General features: G+C 39.5%; 2 protein-coding genes across 2 annotated transcripts in view; both read left to right on the forward strand.

The window, feature by feature from the left end:
• The window catches only part of LOC140944592 (centrosomal protein of 104 kDa-like), a 28043-nt gene extending 26505 nt beyond the window's left edge, over positions 1–1538 (forward strand). Inside the window, exons 33-35 of the mRNA XM_073393715.1 lie at positions 175–230; positions 812–875; positions 1216–1538. Of these exons, the coding sequence (XP_073249816.1) occupies positions 175–230; positions 812–875; positions 1216–1340 (245 nt within the window). The 3' untranslated portion in view covers positions 1341–1538. The remainder of the gene's footprint in view (positions 1–174; positions 231–811; positions 876–1215) is intronic.
• Positions 1539–5121: 3583 nt separating this feature from the next.
• LOC140934936 (uncharacterized) lies at positions 5122–12117 on the forward strand. Its single transcript, XM_073384494.1, has 4 exons — positions 5122–5186; positions 6620–6695; positions 10314–10916; positions 11621–12117. Exons 2-4 carry the CDS (start codon positions 6629–6631, stop codon positions 11878–11880), a joined length of 930 nt encoding a protein of 309 aa, XP_073240595.1. The 5' UTR covers positions 5122–5186; positions 6620–6628; the 3' UTR covers positions 11881–12117.
• The last annotated feature ends 1998 nt before the right edge of the window (positions 12118–14115 follow it).

Raw genomic sequence — 14115 nt, forward strand, 5'->3', positions numbered from 1 at the left:
TCTGCGCAGGGGACTAACAATCCTTCGAACAGCCCTGATTTCGTTATTTGATCCTGAACACAGCTGCGCCAATTTTTTTTGCGAACAAGTCAGTTGATTCCCCAGACACTGACTAAAACTGAATGTCTGTTATCAGATTATATATTTTATATTATTTGTCTGTGTTTTTTGTAGCATCCAAGGGTCCCCGCTGTGTCTTGTGTAACAAAGTTCTTGGTAATGGAGATGAGGTATGTGGTCCTTGTTTATTAGGAAAAAAATAGTTAAGCAACGAGGACGGAAACGGCAACAAGAACGGCAAAAAAGCAATAGGTTTTGATTGGCAAAACAACAACTTTGCACGTGCATCACGCCTTTTTTGTATATTTCTTTGCCGTCTCTGCATGACTTCAACGTGAACTTCCTAATTTCCCGTTTTATGGAGGACGTGAACATTACACAACGATTTTCTTTCTTTTTTTTTGTGAACTTAGATACAGTCCTTTAGAATTCAACTCCTGAAAAAAATCGCCAGCATTTGACAAATTAAAAGTGTTGGAATATAAGCGATGAAGTCGTTGTTGCTTACGCTCCCTAATATCTGTCGTCTGTTACGTTCCTCCTGGAAATTTTTCATTCAATATTTGACATACTTGTATTGCAGACCGTTGCACGGAATTATCCTAAAACGTTACGCGCACACACAAGAGTCATTTTAGTTTTCTCACTTATAAAATATTACACCCTACGTTCTGCGATGTTTTCTTGCTATCAGCGTCGTCGTTTCCATGCTTTTCCTCTTTTCTTCTGAAACTATGTTTTATCACATTAGGTGTGGAGTAAACATTTAAAGGAAGAGTGTGCTCCAAATAAGGCGAGACTTCAACAGCAGTCAGGTAAAATTCTACAGTTGCCCTTTCTTGAGCTCCTTATGGGTTTCTGTCATAAATTTTGCGAGGCCTTGCTTAACTAATCAACTTGTAATGGAGTGAACTGAGCATATCCTATTGACTAAGGTAATTAAAGGTAGAAAGGAAACAGTTAAAGATATTATACTCTGGCGAGAGCCATGCACTGGTATTTTCGACCTAGCGATGCTGAGTATCATCCCATCGCTTGTGGAGTGCTGTGTGTATTCATAAAGATTTTCGACTAAGGTTTGGGTATGTCGTGCAAAATTGAACCCTATCCTGTGTAGTAGTATCTAATCCTCACACGTTCTTGGTTTACTTTCAGCCGCCAGCAAAGCTCCAAGCCAAGCGAGTCTTCGCAGTACCCGTGGCAGAGGAGGCAAGACCACGCCCCTTGGAAGGGGTGCAGGAAAAGGGAGAGGTCGGAGGGGCGGAGCAATGCCGAGGTGATGACACGCTTCCCACAGAATGGCTTCAGTGTTTGTTTTACAGCCAAAGAACCTGCTGGAAAATTTTAATATTTCACCTATCCTTGAGAGGCTTAGACTTCAAGTCGATTCAAACAGATTTAAGTATGTCGCCATACCTAAGGACAACGTAACCTTAAGGTGTGACCTCGTTTAAATGAAAGACGTTGGGGCTACTACGCTTTTTTGTAATTTATAAAAAAAACAATAGCAGCAACAGGTGTGTCCTAAAATCTTACTCATTTAAACGAAACGAGTGATTTTGTAGTTTCTGGAAGGTTAATATACAAAAAATAAAATAAAATCTACATCGGACTGTGTGTGAGGTGTCCAAGTTTATATCTAAAAGACAAGTCTCTGAATCGAAATGTACATTTATTTTTGTACCCTCAAATCAAGAAGTTTATTGAGTATCAAGTTATTTGCCGTAAGGTATAAATCACTTATAGTTTTCAACATTTTGTTTATCTGCACTTTGTAACAGCCCCCCTTTCCTCAAGAAAGCATACACGGATGTATTAGTCTGGTCTCGGCGCTTCCAGACCCGCTTCCAGTTTGAAGTAGCCTGCGAAGACAGCTGTATTCACAGGCTACTTTCAAAGGGGTAGTAGAAGGTGCGTGTTATATATTTTAGGGATTTCAGTGTGGTGCCATTTTAGCGGTAGGTTTTGTATTGTTCACAGTTGTTGTGCCTTTGTATATTGCGGTGTAGATAACGTCGATCAATTTGAAACTTTTATAGGTTAACATAGGGAAACCACAAGTTACGTTTCCGTTACCTAGGTTACTAACTGTAACTATGGGGATTTTCCACCCTGGATCCTTAATACTTTTATGAATTGAATTCTAGACAACAGTAGTGACCGTCTTTCGTGCGGTTCAGTTAAGAAACAAATTAAAGGGGCTCTGCAACGGTTGAGAGTTTTAGATTCTAAGACGAGGACGACTACGAGAACGAGGTTTTCGCAAACCAACGTCACTTTGGCTGGAAAATGTGATAGCTATCGTCATTCTACTACGAGTTTTAGCGATCATGTATGGCGAAAACAAGTTACAAATGTTAGGAATTTTCTCATTTAGCGAACGGAAGAGGGCATTACCTCCTTCAACGGAAATAAGCGTACTAGCTTATGTGGGAAAAAAGTACAATGCTTTCTGGGTGTCTATTTTTAGGGAATAGGCGACATTTGTTTTATCAGCCAATGAATGAAAAGATCAAAACATGGCCTCTTCATTTTCCCGCCAAGGAAAACCCTAATATGAGGAAGACATTGTTCGATTGGCCAATCGTGTTGCGGTATGACGCCAAAGCGAAGTATCGATTGATTTCTAGAAAGTTCTCGGGCACGAAGGCTTTTCACCCGAGCGTTCGCTTAACCAACCAAAAGCCACGCGCGTTTGTATCCGTTCGATAAACCAATCAAATCGCCCTATTTCCGTTCGTTTGTTGTTTCTGTTTTGTTCGCGCGTTTTCATTTCAAGGTCATACGAAAATCGCTCTATCAAAGAGGTAAAAAACAACAAAACAAGTAGAAAACGCATCGCCCACTTATTTCTGCCTAAGAAGTTGCATGAAAAATAAAGTGGTTTTTATCCATGGTTAAATGTCAAAATAGGCTTGAACTGTTGGAAAAAACGTTCTAGAAAACTTAGGATCCTTTGGAAGTATTTTGTGTCACTGAGTAAAACCCGGAAGTGATAGTAAAAATAAAAATTGTTTCATACAATGTCGTCTGTGTTGTCTCCTTTCACGCCGGTTTTCTCGCGTGCTCCCATACTGACTGGTCATAGGCCGCTTTACGGTCGCCCTGTCTGTCCAAACTTGCAAGGTTGGCACTTTACACCTTCAACACCCTTCCAGTAGAGCCTTTCTTTCGCTTGTCGATGTTGGCATACTCGAGAAAGATTTTTCATTAATCGAGTAAGATCTTTATTGAGTTTGTGCTGCTTTTTGCTGGGATAAATAGGCCCGGTTCAGACGCCGCTCCACTCATGTGCCGAACCTAACTGATGAATTAAGTACGGCAAAAGAGCGGTGTCTGAATCAGTTTGGTAAGGCAGTTTTAGTTTGGTGCGGCAAAAGCGTTAAGTTCGACAGAATCTGTCAAACTTAACTTAGGTTCGACACGGTGCGCCATCTGAATCAAATGTCGCGCCAGTGTCGCTCCAAAGTACAACTTATTAGTCTCGCTTGCGTAAGCAGCGAGACTCATAATCTGCAAGCCGTTTTTCCTCGTATTTAGGACACAAAAGGGCGTTAGGGTCTCAGGCGTTTCTAGCGGGGACCGTGGAAACGGGGAATAAGAATTGTTGCGTGACCGAAACCGCCCATATTTTGCGAAGAAAGCTTAGGAAAGATTAATAAATGCGATTTAGAGCTTTTCCAGAACGGGTCGGCCCACGAATTCTATCGCTTGACAGAGATGATAACTTTGGAAGAAGTGAACTCTTCTGTGGTCGAAAAAAAAAACATTAATCGGCAAAGGCTAACCGTTCGGGTGTTGGACGCGCACCCGCACCCGCACCCATTTGATAAGTCTGCCCTATTCTCGTCTGCTGGCCATAACAAATGGAAGATCCTACCTCGTAAGACCGGTATCACTCTAGCTGGTTAATAAATGTTGTTGATGGGCGCCCCCTTGAGCGTCTGCCGTTTTTTATTGCCCAAAGAAGTAGCAGGGAAAGAACAGTTTCATTCTTGATTCTCCAAAAGAGGCCACTAAACTGCATACGTCGCATCTGGAAACTTGTTGAAACTGGAGGGAGGTCCCCATTCTTTCCTGGATATATGATCTCTCTGGCTCACGCCGCCGCTTGTAACGGGGAATCCAAAACAGAATTGGATTCCGGATTTCAAACTGTGGATTCTGGATTCCAAGTCCTGGATTCCTTGCCAGTGGAACGTCAGCGGGATTCCAGAATCTTCTGAGCTGAATCCCGGATTTTAAACCTCAGGATTCCGGATTCCACAACAAAGAAATTTCTCAGATTCCAGATTCCAAAAGCAAAAGTTTCACAGGGTTAAAAAGTAGTTCAATTTACAGTTTGTGGGGTCAGGTAATTTACAAGTCCTTCTTGTTGAAGGTGTCATCACTCACTGTCACCTAGATGGTCATTGCATTTTAGGGTGTTGAAAAGATTTTTGCAAAGTATGTCATGTTTCCTAAAATGTTTCACTGTTTATCTTCTTAGCTTAGTAAACAAACTACCGGTACAGCCCGACATTTCACGGGCTTTGGTCGTCAATGCCGGCACCTGCGCTTTCGAAGAATCCACCTTCAATTATTATTCAACCCGTCACTTTCACGAACTATGAAATCCCTAATTGTCTGGTCATTTCATAAGTGATATTTCACCCCTGATATATTTTTCTGGTAATAAAAACAGGTGCCCTTTTGTTAATGAACGTCAATAAAAACGTACCATTTACAAAAATGGGGGCATAATCACCTGTTAGCCCTCCTAATCTTTTCTAGTGAATAATGCCGTATTTAACTTAATTTCCTGCAATTTGATTTGCACACCTTAGTGATTTGACGTTATATTGTATTTTAAAGCTACTCAATATGTCTAATACGACTGTTTTTTGTTTTTCGTTTTGTTTTTTTCTTCTATCTGGAGTTATGCTTCTAATTGTCTGGTCATTTCATAAGTGATATTTCACCCCTGATATATTTTTCTGGTTATAAAAACAGGTGCTCTTTTGTTAATGAACGTCAATAAAAACGTACCACTTTGCCTGCATTGACAATGACAGAGATGAACAGAGTCATTTGAAAATCTTCGAATTCACCGACTTCAAAGTAATATCGTGAAGTATTTAAAAAGGGTAAGTTTTAACTGCGCGGGAGTATTATACAAGATTTCGAAACGTTTTTCTCTAGCATGAACTAAAAGGGGTGTCAGTGATGAAATTTTTAGTAATAGTTATTTTAAAGTTGTTTATACCACTTCCAAGTTTTGTCAATCAAAGTAATCAACTTGAACTTAAGCTCATGATTCTTTAAGCTTTTAGTGTAGTCTGGGTAGTTAATCAACAGAATCTAACATGTTATACGTTTCTACGGAACAATTTCTACCTATCGGTTTACTACGTGGCAAATGTTATTGTAAAAATAAGAAACCATAAAATGTAATTTTAAAGTTGGAAACTCGAACTTGACTTTGTTAGATCGAGACAACTTTGGTTACAACCGGAGTTTTGATTAGAGGAAATTGCTTCCATTTGTCATATGCATTAGTAAAAGGCACATGCACCTATGAACAGATTAAGGTTAAAAGAGAAGAGAAGTGTGACGTCACGTTACCATGGTAGCAAAATTTAAGGGGCTAAAGTAACGACAACGGTAACAACGAAAATAACAAAAAGGAAAACAACGACTTTTTGCACGTGCATCACGCTTTTTTTTTCACATTTCTTAGCCGTCACTTCACCGCTACGACGTGCCGTGAAACTTCCTAATTTTACGCGCCCGCTTTATGGAGTAGGTGAAAACAACGCAGATATTTTCTTTTTCTTTTTCTAAACTTAGATACGGCTCTTTCGGATTCAACCCCTGGAAATTTCGCGAACATTTGACAAATTAAATGAAATTGAATAAGATTGATAAAACATAAAACAGTGCGAATTCACTTTTTAAGAGACAGTTTTTCGGTTTGTTGTCATTCAGAAATTTTGCTACCATGCCGCAACATGACGTTGTCTCATAGGTGAGCTTAAATCGCCCTTGAGTAAGGTCAGCTGGCGGGCATTGAAGTAACTTCTTTACCATTTACTATTTGCAGAAAAAACGCAGCTTCGGCCGGGGCCTGTTTAAAACATGCACCATACTCGATACTAGAAAAAGTAGCAAAACCCATTGCCCCTACGTATCGACGTTCTAAATTAAGGTTGATAGGCCTGCCCAGACTACAATGCGGGTTGTCTGCCCTTTATGTTTTTGAAACTGGTATATCAATTAGACGATCTTAAAAGACGGCTGAGAAACCTTCCATTTTTGTTTATATGTGGATACACGGTTTTGCTCTAATAGAGTAGAGTCCCACAATTAACTTAACTAACCTCGTACCAACGCAGATAGTGCCACGTCTTATTTGCGTGTTCCTCACCATACTTTCGGCAGTTCGGCCTCACTCTTCTTTCATTCCACGGTTAGGGCATAACTGATTCTTTATACCTCACCCCTAAGGACCAACAGGAGCAGTATTGATTAAACAGTCAAAAATGATTATGATATATTTTTCCAATGTTGTTGTCTTCAGGAATCGGCAATGTTAACGCACTCGGCATTAGTTATTTTTGGCCTGCTGCCACTTTGTCTTGCATTCACTAATACTGGTAAGGTGAAAGTTTATGTAGTTATCATTTATTATTATAAGTATTAATCTTGTTATCATCATCATTATTATTATTATTATTATTAAAGTTCTATTATAGTTGTAAGGGCCAAAGTTCCTGCCTAAAAGAATAATAGGGAGGAAAAGACGAAAAAGTTAATGCAGAAATGAAGGAAGGGAAAAGAGACGAAAAAAAGAAAAAGTGAGAAAATGAGTGCCGGAATCAATTTTACTTCAGGTTACTCCAGACAGCATCACAGTGCATGGTCAAAGACAAGCTGAATATGTAGTAGTAGTAGTAGTAGTAGTAGTAGTAGTAGTAGTAGTAGTAGTAGTAGTAGTAGTAGTAGTAGTAGTAGTAGTAGTAGTAGTAGTAGTAGTAGTAGTAGTAGTAGTAGTGGTAGTGGTAGTGGTAGTGGTAGTGGTAGTGGTAGTGGTAGTGGTAGTGGTAGTGGTAGTGGTAGTGGTAGTGGTAGTGGTAGTGGTAGTGGTAGTGGTAGTGGTAGTGGTAGTGGTAGTGGTAGTGGTAGTGGTAGTGGTAGTGGTAGTGGTAGTGGTAGTGGTAGTGGTAGTGGTAGTGGTAGTGGTAGTGGTAGTGGTAGTGGTAGTGGTAGTGGTAGTGGTAGTGGTAGTGGTAGTGGTAGTGGTAGTGGTAGTGGTAGTGGTAGTGGTAGTGGTAGTGGTAGTGGTAGTGGTAGTGGTAGTGGTAGTGGTAGTGGTAGTGGTAGTGGTAGTGGTAGTGGTAGTGGTAGTGGTAGTGGTAGTGGTAGTGGTAGTGGTAGTGGTAGTGGTAGTGGTAGTGGTAGTGGTAGTGGTAGTGGTAGTGGTAGTGGTAGTGGTAGTGGTAGTGGTAGTGGTAGTGGTAGTGGTAGTGGTAGTGGTAGTGGTAGTGGTAGTGGTAGTGGTAGTAGTAGTAATAAATAAATTGCTTTATTTGCATGACCGCATCATTTTACAGTATTGCAAAAGCATGCATATGACAATCAAAATATAAAACAAACAGCACTAATAATAATCTAGAAAAATTCAGTTACATTACTAACAATGAATCACGTATTTTCATACAGGAGGAAACAAACTTCGTAACTAACTTATTTACCTGATGTTCCTTCGAATTCATTATCAGTTTTATGCTTTCTGGAGATGATTTCTTTTCAAAGTCAGGTATTATTCGATTGATTTGATTAATAAATGCCTGTCTCTGTACTGAGTATTTGTTACATTGAAAGAGGAAATGAATCTCATCTTGACTTGAGTTACATAAGGGACATAATCTATTTTCTCTTGGCAAATGATCGATTTGGTATCGACCATGTTCAATCATAAGTTTGTGATTACTTATTTTAAATTTAACAAAAGTCTGTCGTTCGTCGTAATGTCTTAGCTGGTAGAGATAATCTGATGTAGAATATTCATCTTTAAAAGTTTTATAAAATTCTAGTTTTTTTGAATTTTCGAGGCTGTGCCGCCAAAAAGATAGATATTTCTCTCTCATTTCTGTGGTATATCGTCTAATTTTATAATTATCTAGAGATTCAGCATCTAAACTGGTTAGATTGTATTGTTCAAGCATGTTTATGAAATTGGAAAAATATCCGGAATTATTCATAAAATGTAGATTCTTTGACATAAGGAAAGACTGTTTGACTATAGAGTCATTATCTTTGTTGTCGAGGTAAACAAAATATTTCAGAATTTTCTGATTTATCGGGATAAGCAGCGGCAATCTATCAAGTTCAGCTCTGCAAGCCATGTTAAAGGCCTTATTGTTAACCTCTAAGTAACGTTTACAGAGTTTGAGGTGGATTTTTTCTATTGGGGAGCTATCCCATTTTTTAAAATCTTGCTTGGTGTACATTCCCCATACCTCGCTCTTGTAACTCAAGATTGGGAATACCATGGTGTCAAAAATTTGGGATGCGGTATTAGGATTAAGTTTGTTAAGAATTGTCCGCTTCCGAATACTAGAAAACGCGTAAAGGGCCTTTTCTTTTAAGTGTTCGAGTGCAAGTGTAATTTTTCCCGTTGGAGTTAAACGTGTACCTAAATAAGTGTATTCTTGGACAATTTCAATTGACTCACTGCCTATGTTGAATTTGATGTCAATAGATTTTTTTGGGCGTTTCTGAAATATCATAATTTTTGTTTTCTTTGGATTAATTTTTAGCTTCCATTTGTCACAATACAAGGAAAGCGCATTTAAACAGTTCTGTAATCCAGTTTTCGATCTTGATAGAAGAACTAAATCATCTGCGTACAAAAGGGAATTTATTTTTTTCCCATTTGGAAGAACAAATGGGTCAGATAAAGTGTTTTCGAATAAATGTGGTAGATTGTTTAAATAGAGGTTAATAAAAGAGGGCTTAAAATACAGCTTTGACGTACACCTCTGGAATATGAAAAAGGCTGTGTTTTGTTTTCACCGATTTTGATGGAACATGTCGTGTTGCAATAAAGGTTTTTCATGAGGTTGTACAAGTTTCCTCCTATATATTCGTTTTGAGCAGCTTATAAAACAATCCTTCGTGCCAAACAGAGTCAAACGCTTTACGGAAATCTACGAAACAAACGTAGACATTTTTCTTGTGATAATGCACATATTTATCTATTTAGGGTCCTTAGAGTGAAAACATGGTCTGCAGTGCGGTTTTCAGGCAAAAAGCCAATTTGGGAATTATGTAATATCTTATTTTCCTCAAACTACAAGTGAAGTCTTCGATTTAAAATAGAACAGAACAGTTTTCCAAGACAACTAGAAACACATACGCCTCTGTAATTTGTTGGATCACTCTTGTCACCAGATTTGAAAATTGGGGTTATGAGGCCTTGACACCAAACATCTGGCATTTTTCCGGATTGTAAAATGAGGTTAAAAAGTTTGACATAGACAGGCATTAGTGGTTCGAGGCTTGCTTTGATAATTTCATTTCGTATTTTGTCAACAAATGGTGATTTCTTATTTTTCAATTTCTTCGCCGCTTGACGTATTTCCCTCTCAGTTATCTCATAATCGAAATGGCTAAACTGTTCCTTTTCGTGTTCTAAAGAATTTAGTTCCCTATGGATTTCATGTTCATGCGTAGAATTCGTCGGGTCAATAGAATGCAGAGATTTGAAATGGTGCAGCCATGATTATTCCGAGATTGGGGCAGGAACATTTTCGTTGAAAGTATCGCTCATCGAATTTAAACAATTCCAAAATGACGCCTTGTCAGGATTTAAAGCTAGTAGTAGTAGTTGTAGTAGCAGTAGCAGTAGCAGTAGCAGTAGCAGTAGCAGTAGCAGCAGTAGTAGTAGTAGTAGTAGTAGCAGTAGCAGTAGCAGTAGCAGTGGCAGTGGCAGTGGCAGTGGCAGTGGCAGTGGCAGTGGCAGTGGCAGTGGCAGTGGCAGTGGCAGTGGCAGTGGCAGTGGCAGTGGCAGTGGCAGTGGCAGTGGCAGTGGCAGTGGCAGTGGCAGTGGCAGTGGCAGTGGCAGTGGCAGTGGCAGTGGCAGTGGCAGTGGTAGTGGTAGTGGTAGTGGTAGTGGTAGTGGTAGTGGTAGTGGTAGTGGTAGTGGTAGTAGTAGTAGTAGTAGTAGTAGTAGTACTAGTAGTTTCTTTAATTGTATTTTTTACTTGCAGAGGTTTACAACGTCACTCTAGCAGTATACTCAGGTGCTCCAGATCCAGTTTGGACTGTGACATTGCCTAAAGGTCAAATCATTGATGCGAATACAAATGATCCTAATGACCTTCCACAAAGGCTTGGCTACAAAGGGCTTATTGTACAAAGCGGAAAAAAAGCGCGTCTCATTGTTGGACCCAAAACGACAAAACTACAACTACAACTGCTTGACACTATCCCAGGAAATCTGCTTTCGACTCCCTACTTGAAGCATATAAGATCCGAGATCAATTCTGGCGCGGTCAAAGCGAGTACAAGCTCACAACGATCTGCACGTAACGCTCCCCCCTATGAGCCTAATCGTTGGCGAGGAATTCGAAGAATTTGTAACAACTGTTATAACTATGCGAATAACAAAGCGCTTAATAACTTTGCTCAACCGGGTTTTAATCGTCCAGGCGATATTCCCCCGAACCCGACGCATCTAACACAATTTGCCCGCCGAATTCTAGCAGCGGCAGAAAGAGATGGCTTAACACGTCTGGCACTTAACGGTCCGGTTCCCGTAGACCCAGGCCCTGGCGATAATAGACACGTGGTGGCACTCTTTGCTCTGGCAGGTTTGCATCTACGTTTATATCGGTATATCGGGCTTAAACTTTCAGAGATAAGTGAAATTGTTATGCTCTTTTAGTATTCAGGGTTTTATTTTATTAGCTTCTTTAGATAATGATGAGCATATGGTAATGAGGCAGAAAATGTAAACAAAGATTCGCCTATAGTGTCTTGGATTACGTTACATGAGGCGAAAAGATATCCTAAGCCTTAAAACTAAAAAGTCAGCATTAAACCGAATGCTTTTGACTATATTACTTCTAAATCCAATAAATGCCTCGGTCTTCTGTTGTATAAGCACGATGCCCAGTTGGTAAGTCAAACAGTTCATCCTACAAAAAATACAAAACGAAACTTTGCTTTAAAAAAGCAAAAACGAAACAAAAGCAAAACAAAGAAGGTAACAACAACAACAACAACAACAACAAGAAAAACAATGCACAATAAAAATAAAGCTTAATAAAAATGTCTTTTTTTTAACGTCGACTATTGAGAGCCAATAAATATATTGGTACTATATGGGTACTATATAGGAGATGATATCCTCTCTTGCAAATCCATATCTCCACCGTAGTTGAAGGAGAAATGGTTGTTTCATTCCCACGCCGTTTAGGATTACTCCATTAATAGATATTCTTTGAAGTTAAAAGTCAGTTAAAAGATACCCCTAGTTTGTATATAAAATAATTTGTTTATCTTTGACCTTCAGGTGGTGGGGACTTCCACTGGTACCGTTTGGATGCCAACGGAAGGTGGTCTCACAAAGTTGGTGAGGCAGCTGTTTGTGATTTTGACAATTCACACAATCCCATCACTGACCCTAGGAATGCGACTCGAGGTCCATTGGGTTATCAGTTTGTTGCTTTCATGTATAGTAATCCTGCCGTCACTATTGCTGGTCCACCTAACATTTGTTGCAGGAAATTATTTTTAAACGCCATGTCCTGTGTACAAGGTCAAGTCAATTGAATTTATAGCCGGTAAATGAATAATAAATAGGTCATCTCCGAGTTACAAAAACTTTCAAATTGTCTTACAAACTTGAATTGTAGACCTTTGATTTTTTTTAGAGATATAGAAACATGTCATATCCTTCTCATTGTCTTTAAGAGTCATAGTTGAGAGACCTCTTAAGATGTTAGCACTTTTATACCCGCTTGCGCTGTAAGTTACCTTAAATAAATCGCCTGTAAAAGTTGTCCTTCATTTTATGCACCTGCTATATGCAAGCTTACCAGCAACGCAACCTCTCTGAGACCACTACCAGGAATAACATGCATTTGAACATATACATACATATAACACTGATATATTACAACCAAATAGATGACACTAAGAGTACACAAGAAATTTATATATTCACCCCGAATCATGCAGAAATCGCTTAATAAGACCATAAGTCAACTCAAGAAAGTGGAAAGTTATGGAAGATGAAAAAGTACATATACAAAACTTGTCCAGGTATCAAGTCTGTGTGGTACCCCAAATTCCAGTTATTCGAGAAAATGTTTTGAACAAAAACATAGACCGTAAGTGCCATATTGGTACACCTCGATTCCCTATCCTTGGGTTTTGACTGGTACCGGGCAGGGGCGTATTTAGGGGGAGGGTGCGGGGGTTCATACCCCTCCTCCTCCCCCCCCGCTCACCCTGGAGATGACCTGCGGCTTTCCAATACAACTGGTATTCTGCAAAATATAGAGATTTGTATAATATGTATTCTCAGCAGTTCACATTATGTTCTTGCCTAAAAGCCCTCGTCTTCGTATTCGCTTTTATAATTTGTTTCCGTCACCAATCAGCTACGCATATCTTAGTGGAGTACCCCCCCCTAAGAAAAATCCTGGATTCCCCCCCCCCCCCTACCGGGTCTAAGTTATCACGGTCAGAGATACGAGGTCTGGTTTACTTTCAGCAGTGAAAATTCCTGCCCATTCGCCACTTTAGAAACTTGAAAGAAACTGGGCCAAGTTAACTTTCGCAAAGACTTGTGGGATCGATACTGACCCATTTTTCCATTTTTCCTGTCCTCAGTAACAGTCCCAGAAGTCTTTGCGAAAGTTAACTCGACCCAGTCTCCTTCTTGTATCTAAAGTGGCAAATGTTAATAGGCCACTTCCGAGTTCCAAATACCCTCACTTTCAAAACGAGGCTAAGTGCACAATCTTTCTTGTGCAAATGAGTCTTATTTGATTGACAATGAAAAATCATTTCCATATCAAAGGCCGAGCACTTAACCTCGTTTAGATGCAGAGGCCCGGGGGAACTCTGAATGGCCTATTTTTATTATATTTATCCGGTTTAATGAAAGATTTTTTACATATAATTTTTATGCACTTTTGCTGGAGTTTTTCTTATTCTGTCAAGTAGTCATAACAAAGACGTCATTTTCACATTTGAATTATATTTTTTTCTATTTCAAACACATACACGCATCTTTAAACTAGGTGTGTCTATTTTTAGTTACCATTTCAGACCACTCTATACTAATCACGTGTGCGTAAATGCATGATTTTTAACAGAACAGACGTGACATGATTCCCATGACTTGAATTGGGGTAAATCAAGAGAGAATGAATTAAAATAGAATGACCTACCTAGAAACGAGGGCTCCATGTCTTTCAAGAAGGGACTTTGTAGTCTCCGCTTTCTCGCACTTTCTCGCTTTCATTTGTTTCAGACCGTCTCTTACTTAAGGGCACTTAAGATGGATACTTAGGAAAACAACACCGTCAGTACACTAGCTTTCGTGCATTTTATAGGACAGTTTTTTCTAAGATTCATTTAGGAGTCATTAATACGACAGGCTCCTCCAATCAAGATGGTTTTATTCGAATTTTTTACAGTTTTTATAGCTCTGTACGTAAACACATAAAATTGAGGTGGTTGTTACACATAAGAAGGCCTAACTCTGATTACAGAAAGAGATTCATTCAAGTCAGCTAAACTGTCATTAATTCCCTCGTCAATTGTCCCGAACAATGTTTCCTTTGACCATTGTTTCCTAAGAAACCGTGACGGTCTTCTTCCTTTGAGTCCAATATTTTCTCTTTGGTATCTGGAATCTGCAAGAAATGAAAACTGTGTTGTACGACATGAACAACATACCATATACTCCCCCATCTCCTCCGAGCGGAGGAGGAGGCGGGGTGGGGTGGGGGAAGGATTGTTTAGCCGTGTGTGACGGCGACGGGTGGAGTTCAG

Source organism: Porites lutea, chromosome 1, assembly GCF_958299795.1.
Source record: "Porites lutea chromosome 1, jaPorLute2.1, whole genome shotgun sequence".
Taxonomy (NCBI): domain Eukaryota; kingdom Metazoa; phylum Cnidaria; class Anthozoa; order Scleractinia; family Poritidae; genus Porites; species Porites lutea.